The following is a 17,605-nucleotide window of genomic DNA, read 5'->3' on the forward strand; positions in this document are numbered from 1 at the left end:
AAGGAAGGAAGGAAGGAAGGAAGGAAGGAAGGAAGGAAGGAAGGAAGAAAGAAAGAAGAAAGAAAGAAGAAAAGTAAGAAGAGAAGGAAGGAGGGTGCAGAAGGGAAGGCTCTAACTCAGTGCTTGCCTGGTCGGTGTCCTTCTGAGGCCCCTTTGGTGTAATCTGTAACATGAGCACACACATGCTCAGTTTGTCGTCAAGGTAAACAAGACAAACATAGACCAGCACATATGAAGCTGTAGCGTGTGTGGAGTAAGGTCCTTGGGGAGCGGCAATTTAGTGTTAATGATTTTTTTGATCTTGTGTTTTCTGTCACAGCTCAAGCCAGCTTGATCCCCTCCTCTTCCAACACCCTATTGTGCTCTTCCTGGGACTTGCCCTTGGACCAACTCCCATGGAAACTTTGTGGCTCTTGCCATGTGTTCGAATGGTGGGGTCAAGACCAGCTACCACCATGCGTAGCTGCTGCTTGCTAAGTTTGGCTTTCACAGGGTGGGAGTGAGCAAGTCTTTGGAGAAGTCCCTCCAAGTTCCCTGAGTGGAAGAGCAGCTCCACCTTTCCAGCTCCTAAAAACTGCTCCACGCCTTTCTGTGTCTTGCAGAGCACTCAGCTAAAGATCTTAGCACTGGTTCCTCGGGTTCTTGCTGCTCCTTAGGCCAGTGGAGTGCTGTGACCCTTTCACATAGTTCCTCATGTTGTGGTGACCATAAAATTATTTTCATTGCTACTTCATAACTGTAATTTTGCTACTATTGTGAATCTGGTGTTTTCCCATGGTCTCAGGCTGTAAAAGGGTTGTTGGACCCCCCCCCCAAAGGGGTCATGACCCCCAAGGTGAGAACGGCTGCTCTAAGCCATTCATGGGCCTCTGTCTCCATGCATGAGCCTGGAAGGCAGAGTGCCCAGAATGAATAATACTCTTCCCCTCATTAATCATTTCATTCATGCATCAACTCTGCTGGGCGCGCAACCTTTTTAGTGAGTTCTATGCTGTCTCCACCAGTTTTCAGGTTGGAAAGCCAGAAGCTTAGCAGTAACCCTCTTCACGCCCTCCTTCCCTGGGAACTGGGCCTTCTGAAAGCGTTCTTAAGTCACAACGTGTTTCCTGGTGCCCACAAAACTTATCAAACCAGGAAGCACTTTCCAAAGCTGGATGCACCTTGGTCTCTACGGCAGGAGGCTGGAGGGCGCCAGCCTCAGGTCAGAAGGAAGGCAGATCTTGCAGGCGCCTCCCTTGGCCCGCCCTCTGAGTCAGGCCCTTCATTAATCCTCTCCTGGAGCACAGGTCTCCATTCTTGCTACTCTGCCTTCTTTCTTGGAGGGAAGACAGAAGGAGAACTCCCTCTGGTTACCATGAACTCTGCCATCGGCAGCTGTGAGTCCCCCCACTGCCCGGTGAGTGCTGGTAGGGGATGGAGGGAAACAAGGAGAGGAGTGAGAAGGCAGCCTCAGTCAGGAGCTCTGCCTCCTGATTCCTTTCCCTCAGGTTCACAGCATCAGGCTGCAGTGGCTTCTTTCTTGGCTCCCTCCAGGCCTGTTACCAACAGTCACCCTCACAGTAGACACAAGACTTTCTCTGAGCCTTGAACTGTGAATAAAAGGAGGAATGAGGAGGAGGTGGGAGGTGGGCGGGGCTCCTGACAATGCCTCTCTGTTCCTTCAGCTCTGCTTACTTGGTGGTCTCAGGAGAGGAACCCACTTCCCCTGCCTCTCCCATTGGGCTTTTTTTTCAAGCAGAGGAAGCAGAGACAGCCAGGTTTTCTTCCTTACAACCCAGTGTAATAGGTGCTTCTCTTCTTGTTTTATGTAAAACAAGACGAAACTCAAAAAACCCAAAACCTGGATAATTCTGGTGAGAGTAAACTTGGTCTCACCTCAGAATTATTTCTGTTACACTTTTTGGAGATTAAAAAAGTTAAGGAAATATGCTAAAGATTCCATTTCCTCCTCAGGAATGTTGACGCTGCCCAGAATTTGAGCTTCTGTGAGGTACATTTTTCATGGAGAGCAGAAGGTCTGCCTGAGCATTTCCTGGGGTGTTGGAAACGAATGTCTGCTCACCCCAGAAAAGGCACCAACGACAGACCAGAGTAACAGTCCCATCCTAGTCTAGCATGGAGGACACAAGTTTATTTGGCCTTCTTAAATGAGCATGGGCGACCCAAAGTAGCCGCAGTGTTGAGGGGCCTCACCCTAGCATGGATGGTGAATTTCTGGGCTCCCATCTCAATCGACGACGTCCCGCACTCCATCTATTCTAGCCCAGTGAAGTGGAGGCGGGATTCCAGCTAGCAGGGAGGAGCAACAGGGAGCGTCTGAAACCTCGGGGGGAGGATCTAGTGGCCTGTCCACCTCATTCCTCCAGGAGGAACATCACAAGGCCCGTTCTTGCGCATCTATTTGAGCAGTCGCAACCACCCTAATGAAGACGGGATGGTGGCTATGTGCAGAGGAAGGGTCCGTTACAGCTCACCTTGTCCTTCAGCTTTCGCATCCCTCCGCCCACCCCTTCAGCAATGTCCCCAAGCCTCACAGGGTGATATAGATATTTGATCATTTTCCTCCATCGATGGCTGAGGATTAGGCTACTGTGCCACCGCAAGACCTCTTAGCCTCAGGGACGTGACTGAGTGTCAGCAGGGCACTTCCTTCTGTGGGCAACCAAGGTTCACAGTGGCAGCCATGTGGTGGGCATGCACACAAATGTGTAGAGACCAATTCACAGGGGGCATCACACCTTTCAGTAAAACAATAGTATTTGCCACTTCCCCACTGGGGTCTGTGACCTTCTCAGCTCCAGGATTCTGCCCTAGATTTTAACATCATGTGGGATTTTCCCCCTGAGGCCTAAAGTCCACAGGGAAGGGGGGAGTTTTATATTGTGTTCACAACAATTGTGCCACTATTGGCCCAGCAAGTACATCTTGCCTGTCACTTTGATACCATAGTGAACAGCCTATAACCCAGCAAGACAGTTGGTGACATCTTCTCCCTCGAGTAGTCTGCGCAATGCCTTCTGGTATTATGAAGGCCAGTCAGTAGGCAGGGCTTGTCCATGGTAGTCCCAGTCTACTTCCTGTGTAGCTAAAATACACATGCGTCTTGAGCAGGAGAGGTTCACCCTCTGGCTGTAGCATGCAAACAGCAGTGGCATACCAGCCTTCATGGCTTACAGGGCCTTGGGGTCATCCCTGGCCAACAACTCATGGGGGGAGTGAGGACCTAAGAGTCAGCTCCAAACACCCCAAGACCAGGTTCTCAGCACAAAGGAGATGTTCTTGCCCCAGAGGGACAGAGGGCAGGGATAAGAGAATAAGATAGGAGATAGAGAGAGAGAGGGGGAAGGGAACAAGGAAGATGAGGAAGGGGAATGGGGAAGGCAGCCACAAAGGACTGTCTGGGTAGAAAGGAGACAGACCTGGCCCATAGGCAAATGGCAGTTTATACAGGTAAAAGGGGAAACCCTGTGTTATGATGAGATGTTTAATTTTGATTCTAATGTTAATTAGGGCCACCAGAGCGGGATTTTGATTGCTGGACTTCAATACTTTGATAGCTAGACTTTGATAGTCAGCCTCAGGAGGATGAAGTAGTCAAATAAGGGACTAGGCCTTGGTGGCTAGCTTTAGGAATGTGACCTAATGCTTTTTTTTTTTTTTTTTAGCAAGGCAGAGGGAATAGAGGAGAAGGGCAAGGCCTGCCAGAGCCAGGGTTGGCATGCTCAGGCTGGTTAGAGTGCCTTCCTGCGTAGCCCCGTACTGGGACTTTGCGGCTTTTGGAGACATCTCTTTCCACCCACACATGATCCCTTCACTTGGGCTCCCCCAGTGTTGTTTGAACATCTATTGGCATAGCTGCTGTGGGGTTTTCCGACTCAGCTCATTGGGTGTCACCAAACCAAAAGGCTCCTAAGAATTTCACAGCTGTGCCTGTCCTTAGGCTTTGTGTGAGCTGATTTCCTACCCTTGCTCTTTTGGGCATGTTCTGCAAAGACACAGAGGTTAGCATGGTGCACCTATGTAGCGAAGCTTTCTGGAGTGGTGAACAGCTCTGCAGTTCCACCACCATCTGATCCAAGTGCCACTGGGTCTCAGGAGCCAGCAACTGATGGGATACTAAAGAAAAGAAAGACTTAGCTAGGCCCAGCCCAGCACACAAACAGTGTGTCCGGACAGTCCTCAGGTGTGGCTGCGGGGCGCCTCTGGGAGGCACTGCCTCAGTCAGCCCTCCAAAATCTCCATGAGATGGTTGGCTTTCTCATCCCAGGGTGATATTGAGGGGTTTGTGAGCATCTCCCCCTCCACAAGGGACTAAGCAAGGCTAGCTCCTGCTTTTCTCACCTAGTCAGGGTCAAGAGGAAGTGAGGTCAGGCTTGCACCTGTTGTGGCCCTCAGGAGTTCCCTGCTGCCATCTCTTAATTGATCATCTCTGGTTCCATCATCTCAGAGCTGAGCGTGCAGTTACCACTCCCAGGGGAGAAATGCTCACAGAATGCTCTGGGAAGAAATTTACCCACTCCTAGGTAAAGTTCAATTCATTTGTTTGTTTGTTTATTCATCTATCCATTCATCTATCAATCATCTATCTATCTGTCTATCTATCTATCTATCTATCTATCTATCTGTCTATCTATTATCCATCCATCCATCTATCCATTCATCTACCCATCATCTATCTATCTATCTATCTATCTATCTATCTATCTATCTATCTATGTGCTCCATTCTACCTCTGCATCCATTAGCTAGTGTCCACCACCCTTGATGTTCCCAGTGATGATGAGGCTCCAGCATCCACCTCTTCCCTACTATTCTGGCACATTAGTAGGAGACCAATATATCTGCAACTCTAAATGCCACCTTCTGTCATGCTGCAAGGTCCTCAGGCCACACTGGCCATTCCTTTAAGGAGAAGGCTGTTGTGGCTTCCACCCCACGGAGCTCCTTCCTCCACAACAGCTGACACCCTGGGGCTCACCAGAATGGCCCATCTACCTTTGGTAACCTGTACTGGGCCTTGAACTTTTCAAAGGCCAGCAACCCCAGCTCCGGAGACATGCTACTCCATAAGCTTCTTGAGAAAACTGGATATTCCCCTTTCTCTTGCCTCTTCTTTTTCTCATCCCCTCTTGGTTGCTTTAGTGTTTCACAAGCCCAATTTGCATCCTAGCCTAGGTCACCTAGCTCCCCCAGAGCCCCATCCACCTGTTGAGAAATCAAGTTCCACCATGAAGCTTTGTGAATGCCCAAAAGCCTAGTACCAGGCCCAGGTCCTGGCTGAATTCTTTTCTTCTCAGTCCCCAGCAAGCACAGTCCTGTGAACCCTGGTAAACTGGCCGCCACTCACCACCTCTCTTCTGCTCAGGTTGTTCACTGTCATTCTTCCTTGCTCTTCTCCTTCATTGTTAGATTTGTCCCACAAGCTTAAAGTTTTTGGATCTCAGGAAGGAAGGGCTGTTTAACACTGATCTAATTTGTATTCTGTTTTCTCGTGACTCTCCAGCCAGACAATATCTTCATCTTATCCTTCACTTTTCAACTTTTCCCACAAATTTAGAAGATAGCAAGGACAATAGTGTGGGTGATTTTTGTTGATTTTTTTTCTTTTGTAATTCTTCCTTATGTGTTTTTCTAGTCAGATAGCACAGCTCACTTGCAAGACCTGTCACCTACAGCAGGGGCAGTAAAACTTCTGCAGCTCTCTGAGAGTCTCGGTCCATATGTACTGCTTCAGAAACTGCATTATATCCTTTGGTCTGTCAGCCGTCTTTGGGATGTCCTTGTATTCTCTTGGACTGCATTTATGCCAGGGAGATCTGGCATAAAGAGGAAAATCTATGAACAAATGTTTTATCTGGGAACAAAATAGTTCCGCAGAACAAGGCTGAGACTAGCTCAGTAGACCCCAATATCAGGAAGTATGAAGCTGATTCATGGCTCCCTCAGTGTGCCAAACTGGGCTTTCTTCAGTTCCAGTGGTGAGGAGCTCATGTGTCAGAAAGGAACTGGCTTCAGTATTTGCGTTTTGCCCCAATTGAGGGTCTGGCTTTCAGCACCTTCAATAGTACACAGTGTGGCTTGTCCCTCTACATCTGCCTCCTCTCCAGCCGGCACTTCCCCTAAATTGGCGCTTTCTTGGGGAAAGTGGTTACTGCTCCTACAGCAATGGCTCTTACGAGTCATCGGCATTATCCAGAGATAGGCTGGGTTATCACAGCTAGGAGAGAGGGAGGCCAGGAATGGTGCTGAGCCAAACACAGCTACCTTCCCACAGAGCACAGCAAAGAATTATCCAGTCCACGTAGCAGTAGTGCAGAGGTTGAGAGACCTCACTTAGAAAACAGCAGTTGCCATTATTTGTGGAATGGTTTCTAAGACTCCCAGTAGATTCCTTCCTGAAATTTCACGTAGTGCTGAACCACATCGTTTCTCATATATATGCTTATAAATGTATGCATTCATAGATATGCTTATGTATTTGTGCTGTCTGTGATACATACACATACTTGTGTATATGCATGCTATTTGTCATGTACATATGTATATGCACATATGTGTGTATGCATACACATGTTATGTATATATGTATTGCAATATATTGTGATACATACATTTATGTGTATATTTATATATGTGATATGTGTGTGCACACGCATATGCACACATACACAACTTAAAAATAATAAAAAGAAACATTTAAAATAGAAAGCTCATGAATATGTTTCTTTCTGGAATTTTCCATTTAATATTTTCAGGCTATGGGTGGCCTTGCATAGCTGAAACCTTGGAAAGAGAGGCTTCCGGTAATGGGGGCCGGGCATATTGGACCCCCATCCCTAGGGGCACTTTCTAGAGGTGACGAGAATGACAACCCAGTTCTTGGTCTGCGTCTCTTCTTACCCCTCCTCATCTAATCAGGTTGTGACCACAGTCCCAGTCCCATGCTCCTCTGGAGTGGAGCTGCTGATCCGTTAGTTAGCGCACACACACGGCCCCAGTCCTTGGTATTTTAGAAGCTCATGAGGATGTCTTCATTGGTTTTAAAATAAGATGGAAAAGGCTGGGGCTGTAGTTGAGAGCACACCTAGCATAAGGGAGGTCTATGTTTGACCCGTCGGCTCTGGGTTTAATCTCCAGTATTGCCAAATAAATACTCTGACGAAAACTGCATTAAAACGTGACCCACTTTTCCTACTAAGGTAGTCCACGAATATTTTAAATATGTTTCCTGTGAAAAAAGGAGCACACGGAGTCAACATGCTTCATGCTGACACCGCCTGAGCTGTGCCTGTGGTGGGTTGCGGTGTAGGACTCTTAACTGTGGAGGAGGGTCTGGCAGACGTGACTTCCATAGCCTTTCCAGGACTGTCTCCTGCGTCGACACTACTTGGGGCAGCCTGGCTGTGCCCATTGCATAGACCCTGCACTCTGCGGTCTGACCGCGGCCAGGGACTCCCCTGGGGCACTTCAGCTGCGCCCCACGCCAGTGGCCTTGGTACCTCTGGCCACAGCAGAGACGGTGGTCCCCTACCCACCAGTCGCCTCAGGGCAGCACACGTCCGCCCTGCCACTGTGGAAAGCCACAATGCACACAGCAGCTAATAGTTAGCGTGCACTTGTGCTGCATCAAGCCCCGGACTGTGTGCTTTATACTGCAAAGTCGTTTTCTCGACCACCTACATTTATGTAGGTAAGAACATTGAGACAAAAATAGAACTAATTTGCCCAAAGTGAATAAGCAATACAGTTAGTGAGTTGGATTACAAACCTGTAATTCCAAGTTAACTTTTGGTTAAGCTGTAGGAAGGCAAATTGGCCGTCGGCTATGGGCCATTCTGTGTGTGCTACACCATCTGCATTAGTGTGTCATGCTCCGTCAATTTGCATTGACGACAGGGACTGCAGAAGAAGCTGGCATGACAAAGAGAGACAACCTTCTTACAGTCTCCTGCCCTCTTCCTCAGTGCTCCCTGAGACATAGATGAGGATCTGTGGGACAGATGTATCCACTGGGGCTGGGCTCGCTATCGTGTGTTGGTCTCTGCGCTGCTCCAGTTATGATCTTCTGTGATAGCCTCTATTCGCTGTAAGGAGAGGCTCCTTTGAAAAAGGAGGTAGTCACACTTAGCTCCGGGTGTTAGGAGATTTAGACTGCAGTAAGGAAGTCCGCTGGTCTAGTGAAAGGATGGCCATAGGTCTTTAGCTAATGTCCATGATCCCGTTAGCCCTGGGAAGTCAGTGGGCTCAGCGTTTAGCAGCAGGCCTGATTCCCATCCTGTTGAATGGTCTTACGTCCAGTTAGACAGTGGTTGCTGGCCATGGACACGTGTACGCCGCTTATGGCACCTTTACGGTTATCTTGCCATGCGGTCACTTTCATGGTTCGTAGATGTTGCAGCTGGGTGCTCTGTCATCGTTTCCCTCCCTTCACATCTTGCATGTATTTTCTGGAGCAGTGGAGGCCAGATTGTAGGAAGGAGGATCTCAGGTCAAATCCAGCTTGGTCCATCTAAGTCTCGTGTTCTAAGCATGTGGTGTCTTCAACCACAGGGGCCTGCCCTCCATTCCTCAGAGTAAATCTACCTACTTTTTGACCTTGAGGTGGGCTTCCATCTCCTCCCTGGCAAAGCTGTCTCTCTGGCCCAAGACTTAGATTCTTTAACACAGATGCCTGAGGTAGGGGACAGGGAGCCACTGGTCTTCTTTCTCTGCCTCTATATTCCTCAGCTGGCTGACACTGCTGAGCCCTGTCCTGGGCCTCTTGTGTCTGGAAAGATGTCCCGCCATGCAGCTGGGGTCAGGAAGTGTAGTTGTTTTCTCCTGGAGCGTTTACACATATTCTTTTCTGATCTCAGCAAAGGGGTGATGGTGTGCTCAGCCCCCCCACTGAAGACAAGAAGCAGGATGGCCATCGGAAGGGTCCAAGCAGTAGTCACCTGGCCTATGGCATCCTGGATATCCCGCCATGGTATCTCTGCATCTTCATGGGGATCCAGGTAAGACTACCTAGCCAGCACTGGGTTCAAGAGCAAATTAGTCAGGTCCAACCTCCGCTGCTGCCAGAGCTTCAACATCAATCCCAGATCTCTCCCTCAGCCTGAGAGAATGGGTGTTGACTATTAGAAATAGATGCTCAGCCATTGTGAGGTGACTCACTTGGATGGGGCTGACTGTCTTGGTCAAAGGTCACTTCACTTAGGTGAGGCCACAAGAAGGCAGAGGTACCAGCAAAGCACCTTCCACAGAGGTGGCTCTGTCAGCAGTCTCTGTTTTTGCTTTCAAGAGGCTTATTTGATAAAAGGAGGGAGTTAACCCTGTAGTTGGGGTTTGCCACTGTGTCTGGACAGGATGTAAGATGAGAAAGGAAACATGGGTGAATTCTAGGCCTGGAGAGTGCTCTGTCTTCTGCTGGCCTAGTTGCTGACAGGCCAAAGAAGTGTCTCTATGAGGCTTTCAAGGACTGGGTGGGCGTGGAAGGTAGCTTAGAAGTTCTGTTTGCCTGGTGTGTGAGGCCCTGTGTTCAGTCTTACTCCCTCCCCCCAAAAAAGGGCTGTAAAAGATTAAACTCATGTCATTGTTTAGGAGCTCATGGGAGAAACGAGAGATCATCAGAATATCCCTTGAAATACTCATGCCTTCTTTTTCTGAAAACTTATGGCCTCTTTTGGGAGCAGCCAAACTGACTTTGTTGGTTTGTGCAAGCTGTCAGAAGGTTAAAGCCTTCCCTGCTTCCAGTAAGCTCCCCCCCACACACACACACACCAATCCATCAAAGAGCAGTGCTGGTCATATTGTTTGGATTGCTCTAGAACTTTAATTGGGAGGATTAATCATGTGGGTAATCCATTTGTTGACTGGTCCCTTTGACCATGGCTCAATGAGGCCACAGGAGGTGGAGCTGCCCCTTAAGAAACCTGGTGATTTATTTCTTGCCCGTCTACCCTCCTGCTACCCCCACCTGTATGGATAGAAGATATGGAGCTCTTTATTCCTAGTAGGAGGAGAAGGAGGAAGAGGGGTACAAGAGATAGGTACACACAAAAGTCAAACTTCTGTGGGACTGGACCAACAGCCAAGACACTTAGTAGAACTCCAAACAGATCTAGCTGCAGCCCATGAGAGAAATTCCCTAGACTTAATCAGACTGACTGTTCTGAGGCCAGTGTATGTGAAATAGTGGCTCATTCCTGTGCCATATCGATTGCTATCTATCTCCTGTTTGCCTGTCTATAACCTACATCCATGTGATGTATTCCTGTGGTAGCTGAGGCTGCTGGCTAACTTCTAGCCTGCTCTGGACTTTGGGTCTGTTCTGCCCTGTCAGTTGGGACTCAATGAACCTTTTGCCAATTGCTCCAAGTTCACCATGGGGTCTTCCTTGCGCACTCAGCCTTGCTGTGATCTTATTCTTTTTTGTTTGTTTGGTTGGTTGGTTTTGTTTTTCAGAGACAGGGTTTCTCTGTGTAGCCCTGGGTGTCCTGGACTCACTTTGTAGACCAGGCTAGCCTTGAACTCACAGAGATCTGCTTGCCTCTGCCTCCCAAGTACTGGGATTAAAGACACACAGCACCACACCCTTTGTGTTCTTGTTCTTAAGGCCCCACCTTGGTCCTGTTTTAACCTGCTTGGTCTGTGGCCCTGACTTAGTTTCTTTCTCAGGAGCCTCAGTGCTCAATGCAGTGAGTGACCTGCGTTCACAGCCTAGTCCCTCTGGCTGGGTCTCAGCTTCTTAGGGGAGTACTTGTTGCTTGCCTGCACCTTTGCCTGCCCCTCGCTGTCAGCCCCTCAGGGACCAGCCTCAGGGTTTTCACTTCTGGCTGTGGGAGGGCGTTCCTGGGGAGGATGCACTTCGGCTTTGGGGATGAAGATGCAGTCAACAGCATCCCCACGCCCACCTCCTTCTGCTCTGTTCACAGCATTTCCTCACAGCCCTGGGGGGCCTCGTGGCTGTGCCGCTCATCCTGGCCAAGGACCTGTGCCTGCAGCATGACCCCCTGACCCAAAGCTACCTCATCAGCACCATTTTCTTTGTTTCTGGAGTCTGCACCCTCTTGCAAGTGTTTTTAGGGGTCAGGTAGGTAAAATTGCTATGGTATCATGAGGTCTACTTGGACACTGCTGGGGTGACATGTAGCTGGTTGTGGGGTTGAGGAAGTGATGGACCAGGATGCTTGGTTGAATGTTAACAGAATTCCATATTAGCTTAGGGGAAATGTGTTCTTTACTAGGTAATAAAATTAAGCTCAGAGAAAGACAGGGACATGATGAACCAGGGGCTCAAATGCTACAAGGCTCTCTCTGTCTTTCTCTTTCTCTCTGTCTCTCACATGTGTGCATGTATGTATGTATGTATGTTCATTGGAATCTACATGTATGAGTGTGTGGAGGCCCAAGCACAACTTCAGGTGTTGTTTCTCAATCACCATTTATTTTATGTGTTGACACAGGGTCTCAGTGGCCTGGATCCCTCCAAGCAGGCTAGGCTGGCTGGCCATCAAGACCAGGGGTCTACCTGTCTCTACTTTCCCGTGCTGGGTTTATAAGTGTGCCCCGCTGCATCTAGACTACTTATGGGAGTGGGGGGGAGGTAGGGGGCGAATTCATGTTTTTATGCTTGTAGAAGAAGCACACTGTGGATTGAGCCATCTCCTTGGCCTCCATCTCTCTCTTTTTGCTCAGGCCTGCCCTTAATATTTGTAAGACCCTTGATAAGACTAAACCAGTGAAGATTTAGACACTCCGTGGCCGATGATAGAAAGTTATATAACTCAGGCTGAACCCATCTCCAGAGTTGAGCTGAGATTTCTCTGACTCTTTGCAGCTCAGTGTGGAACACAGTAGTGCAGGGAGGCCAGCCTTCAGCCCGTGGCCTTCCTCCCTCTCTTTCTACCTCAGGCTTTGGTCCAAATCACAAATAGTTTCCCATGCATGAACATGGTTACTCCAGCCTGTACATTTGGGTTCCACCTGGCAAGAACAGAGCCCCCAACAGAGGGCCCTGGCCATAGCAGCTCTCACTGTCAGCTTCCAACAGGCAGGCCTGGGAAAGGGAGGCGAGCAGGCTCAGAAAGAGGCATGGGGCTGTTTGAGCAGAGGGTCTGGGGAGACTTGGGAAGATGTGATGTGACTGGGGTGAGTCCGGTCGCAGAGCTTGGGGGCTATGCGTGGTGGGTGGGAGCCTGTGGCCTAAGTACCATGCAAGTCTGAAATCTGGAGACCAAAGACACAGAGATGCTGGAGGCATAAGAAGATGGACAACCCAGCCAAAGGGTGTTACCCTCCCAATGTCTTTTTGTTTTGTTTTGATGGGTTGACACCTTCCCATACTGGGGAGAGGCAGTCTTTGCTCCAGCTACTGATCTACTGCCAAGTTTTTCCTGGAAAAACCCTCACAGATACACTCTGGCTGACTAACTATCTGAACATCCATTAACCCAGTCAAACTGATACGCTAAATTAAGTTAATAGAAGTCTTTAAGGCTGGGGAAACTTTATGAAAGAGGAGGTTGGAAATATGTGGGAGCTAGTATAAAGGGCTTTGAAATGACATTCTCTAGACTGAACACAACCGTTAGGATCATGAACTTATAATAACTCTTGTTTTCTGAACCATTCACACAAGACTGGCTCTATCAACAGTAGGTCATGGATGGTGGAAGGCTCGCAGGGCCTTACCTTTTACTGATGAACTATTGACTATTGTCAGCTGCTGGGAGGGGAGTAGTCACTGTCTTCATTTGTGTGTCTGCTGAGGAGTCCACCGGGTTCCAACGGATAGCTCCAAACAGAAACGAGCCTGGTTAAAGTCTGTGGCTCACAACCCAAAACAAACGGACATGAACGTGAAAAGTATTTGTAGGAAAGCATACGTCGGTCTGGAATCTCACAGCGTAGATGGCAGGGGCTGCAGGTCACTGTCTGAGAATTTCTCTCTCAGGAACCTTTTGACCTTTCTGTTTACCTCCTTTGGCCAAACCCATTTGTGCCTAGTGCTTCCTGCCTGTGGAATTTCCTTATCACCTAGCCCCAAGAACAGAGCCAGTTTTGTCTAGCTGAGCTGCTGTAGATTTTGGTGAAAACACTGAAAATTATGAATGCAAAATCATGTAAAAATAAGAATATTTATAGAGAAAAAAGTAATCAATAGCAACAAATCACAAATTACATTTACATATTATATACATCACACATATACAGAGTTTTCCTGCATTACACATTACAGCCCTGGCTGTCCTGGAACTTGTTTTGTAGACCAGACTGGCCTTGGACTCACAGAGAGTTCTGTGCCTACCTCTGCCTCCCGAGTGCTGAGATTAAAGGTGTGTGTCGCCACCCGGCTCTATTTTATTTGTTTGTTCGTGTGTGTGTGTGTGTGTGTGTGTGTGTACATGCAGGTGTGTGTGCTCTTGAGCACACATGTACACGTTAGAATCAGGTGCTGGGCGTCTTCTTTGGTCCACCTTATCTTTTGAGACAGGATCTCTTTCTGAATCTGAAGCTCACCATATTGGCTCACTGACTGATCACTGACTGATGAAAAGGTTGTCAGGATCTGTCTATTTTCATCCCCTCATTGCTGGGGTTACCTTGTAGACACATATGACACACCCCCCCCCGTGTGTGTGTGTGTGTGTGTGTGTGTGTGTGTGTGTGCGTGCGTGTGCGTGTGCGTGTGCGTGTGCGTGCGTGTGCGTGTGCATGCACAAGTGCGCTGGGGATTGGAGCTCAGCCTCTTGCTTTCACAGTAGTCTCTCCTACCCGCTTAGCAATCTTCCCAGCCCCAAACTACAATTTTAAAAAAAGCAGATAAAGATCACAAATAACAAATATCCCCAGATGTAGTATTGCTTTAAAAATTATTATTATCTAACTGACAGTCCCCTATGTGTTTTATGGTTTTATATTCCAGCCAGCTCTTCATTTTGCAGCAAGAAGGAAAGAAATCAGTGGCCCTCTAGGAGACACTAGTACAGATTTATTTGCTGTTCACTGCTAGTTGGACTTCACTCACAAATTTGGCCCCTACAAACAGAATTCCAATGAACTCTACTGTACGTAGACCTGATGGAAATTTTAAAAATCCAGTGATGAGATTATAGCTCAAAGTGCTTACTGTTTACCTGCACCTGCAAGAAAACAAAACTTGGAGGTGCCTGGTGCAAGCTGGGTGTGGTGGCCCACACCTGTAAATCCAGCATTCAGGATGCAGAGACAGGAAGATTGCAGCAAGCTCCAGGGCAGCCTGGGCTGGATAGCGAGTTCCAGGCTAGCCAGAGTTACACAGGAAGACCCTGGCTCAAAATTGACAAACAAAAGCAAACAAGCAAACAAAGACAGTTTGCCTGGTTTACAGTTGCCCCTGCTTCTGGGCATAGAAAGATTCCATTGTATCGACATCAATGACAACCATGTTTTCTCTGATGATTTTGCATATTTGATGATTATCAACTTTTACAAAGATAGCTTTAGCTCCAGCCTTGTGTCCCAGCCACCCCTTTCTTCACCCACACGTCAGGGCCATCGTCTAGAGGCTTCCTTGACATTCCAATGCCACCTGTGGTCCTAGATAGACCCTTGTGTCTTGACGCTGAGTGAGTTGGCATTGTGACAGTGGGAATATTCCTAGAAGGCATGATGACACTAAGATTAAGCAATGGATTCACTACACACAGGTATTTTACTGATCTCAAACTGTATAAAGATATCTCAGTCCCTTCTAACAAAATTTATCTTGACTCAGCTTCCCCTTGTCAAAAACCTATGAGTCTTCATTGCCTTAGAATGCTGATGTGGTGTGTAGGGAGTAGAGGTGACAGTGAAGAGCTACTGGCTGACACCTGTTGCTTTTCACATTTTATAGTGGCACAGGCAGATCATTACTGAACATGTCATTGGGGCTTTAAAAACTTAATTTGTCTTTTGACAATCTCGTACATGTATACAGAGTGGATTCTGGTCCCTCATCCTCCCACCTTCTCTCCCCCACACCATCCCACCAGCCCTCTCCTCTTACCAAGTCCCCATCCAATTTTTATGTCTTCTTGTTTTGTTTTGTTCTTGCATCTGACCCACTGGGTTTAAGCAGAACTGCCTACTGGAGCTGTCCACTGGGGCATGTATAACTCACCAGTGGCTCCACCGCTGACGTTGAGGCTACACCAAAGCGTCTCCCCTTCCAGCAGCCTGCTTCTTCTCTGAGCTTCCCTGCACAGGGTGGGGCTCCCGAAGCACCTCCTTCTTCTATGACTGGATGCTTTTGGGCAGACCCTACACCGGCAACTGCGGTCATGAATTCATGATGCCACGGCCATGTCGTGCCTATGAGTCAACATCTCACAGTCCTTCTCCCGTCCTACCTGCTTCCTTGCCAAATCACTTCCATCCGATAGAGCTACCCCAAGTACCCGCTTTCTCTTCGAGGGTGAGGGAGCTCCTGCCTACATCTTCACGATGTAGTGAAGGTTAGTGGGGCTTCCAAGTTCCCCAACCCCTGCCCCCGACACAAAGTCCAGATTAGAACTCAGGCTGTGGGTGTCCATGCTTGAGGCACTTCCATAATGAAAATGAACAGCATTTCAGGTTTGGGGCAGGTTTTCCTTTTCTCTGTTCCCTCTTCTGTCACCTCTGTGATTTAAGATTTCTCCCACAGGCACAATGAAGAATCAAAAAATATTCAAAGTTTTCTGTAGTCTACATTTCAGGCCCTGGAATCCACACTCCTCCCCCTTCCAGGGACCCTGGAACTAAGAAGTCACAGCAGCCACATACCAGACACCTGATGTCCCCTGCCCGGATAGGAGTCCCCTCTCACCCTGCCCCAAGAAGAGTTACAAACACAAGGCCTTTGTGATTGGAGCAGCCCACTCCACAAACATCTGATGCTATTAAGTTTTTAAGGATACTTCATAATTGTGCCTTCTTTTAAAATTTATTTTTTGTCAATTTCATATATGCATGTAATGTATTTCAATAGTTTTTACCCCACTGCCTTCTCTTGTCTTTCACCCACTCTTCTGATTCAGTTACTATTTCCAGCCAGTCTCCCTCTGTTTTCTTATTCCTTTCCTTTTCTCCCCCTCCCCCATCCCCTTCGTCCTTCTTCTCCTCCTTTTTTGGTGACCCCAGTGAGTGCCTAGTGTTGCTTCCAGAAGGTCAAGTGAGGTTATTTAGCATCCAGTGGCTACACCACTGGAGAACATGCTTCCCTCACCCCAGCAACCATTGGTTGCCAGTGGCTCCTCCAGAAGGGGTTGGGGCCTTGCACATCCCTGCCCCACTCAGCAGAGTGTTTACATGTTGTGAAGGTGATAGTTGCTGCCGTGAGCTCATGGTGCAATGGTTGCTGTGTAGAAGAAGCGTGCCCCAACACGCCTGTCTATTCTTGTCCTCTTCCACTCTTTCTGCCCCTTCCTCCACGGGGTTCTCTGTTCCTTGACGTGAGTGGTGTAGACTTTCCATTTGGGGCTGGGCAGTCTAACAGCTCCTTATTCTTAGCTCTTTGACCAACAGTTATGAGTCTCCGCAGCCATCCCCACTGTGAGAAGAAGCTTTTCTGACAAAAGCAGAGAGCTTCCCTGATCTATGGGCATAAATATAACTATTTAGAGAGCAGTGTGATGGATACATCACAACCATTTGATGCCGTGAATTAGTCATGGAAAGCCTTGAGGGCCAAATCCTAGTCCTAGCTTTGAGCTGTGCGCATGTAGAAAGGTACACACTTTCACTAGCTCTTGGATTTTTATATTTGTACAGCAAAATAATTGATTTGCTCATATACCAAGTCTCTCTCATTTCTAATATTATGACAATAAGCAAGTGTATTTCAGCTGATTATAGGAGTAAGCCTGTTAGCTTAGCCTTCTGGGTGCTCTTTAAGCCTCACAAGCTAGGCAGGAGTCAGGGTTCAAGGAATTCAAGGAACTTACACCCTAGGGAAATAAAATTATGAAGTAGACTGTGCTGACATTGTTAGATTCTGAAGGAGCAGACAGAAACCTCAGCGTGGTGACACCCATAGAAATGGTCTTCCCGTCAGGTCCTAATGAGTAACTGCCCGGGAATTGCAGGTTGTAATAATGAGTTTAGGAATGAATCAAAGGCCAAGTAGATTTGGTTAATCTGCTGGTCAGTAGATAATGCAGTGTTTTTTATACACAAGACACACAGATGCTGGTGTTGCAGTAAGATTTCTGAAAAATAAATTAAACCTAGTTACATAATGGCAAAGAATTCCAAGAGTGGCTAACCCTGGCACTTGGCCTGATAGAGCTGTGAGGGCCTTGACCAGTGTGGGGCCAGCTGCTGAAACCCTCGACATTCCTCGAGGCTTCTATGGCATGGCTCTGGGGCTCTCCTGTGTACTCTTGACTTTCTACTCCCATCTGAAACCCACTGAGGTTGTAAAATGAGACGACCCCACTCCTTTCAAACAGGCCGCTAAGTTTATGTGGTAATCTCTGAGGAAATAAACGGTTGTCTGTGCAGCTTCAGATGCACTGTTTCAGGCACTAATTGAAGTTTAAACTGGGGGATTTCTTCTGAAGCAGTTTCAGGCAATCTCTCCATCTTCCTTTTCTTAATTTAAAGATTTATTTATTTTTAG

General features: G+C 47.9%; 1 protein-coding gene across 1 annotated transcript in view; it reads left to right on the forward strand.

The window, feature by feature from the left end:
- Positions 1-1,278: 1,278 nt before the first annotated feature.
- LOC129672612 (solute carrier family 23 member 1-like) overlaps positions 1,279-17,605 on the forward strand; it is a 46,255-nt gene continuing 29,928 nt past the window's right edge. The window contains exons 1-3 of the mRNA XM_055602139.1: positions 1,279-1,396; positions 8,856-8,996; positions 10,917-11,074. Coding sequence (XP_055458114.1) covers positions 1,355-1,396; positions 8,856-8,996; positions 10,917-11,074 — 341 coding nt within the window. The 5' untranslated portion in view covers positions 1,279-1,354. The remainder of the gene's footprint in view (positions 1,397-8,855; positions 8,997-10,916; positions 11,075-17,605) is intronic.

Source organism: Psammomys obesus, unplaced genomic scaffold (assembly GCF_907164565.1).
Source record: "Psammomys obesus unplaced genomic scaffold, mPsaObe1.curated_primary_1811, whole genome shotgun sequence".
Classification (NCBI taxonomy): Eukaryota; Metazoa; Chordata; class Mammalia; order Rodentia; family Muridae; genus Psammomys; species Psammomys obesus.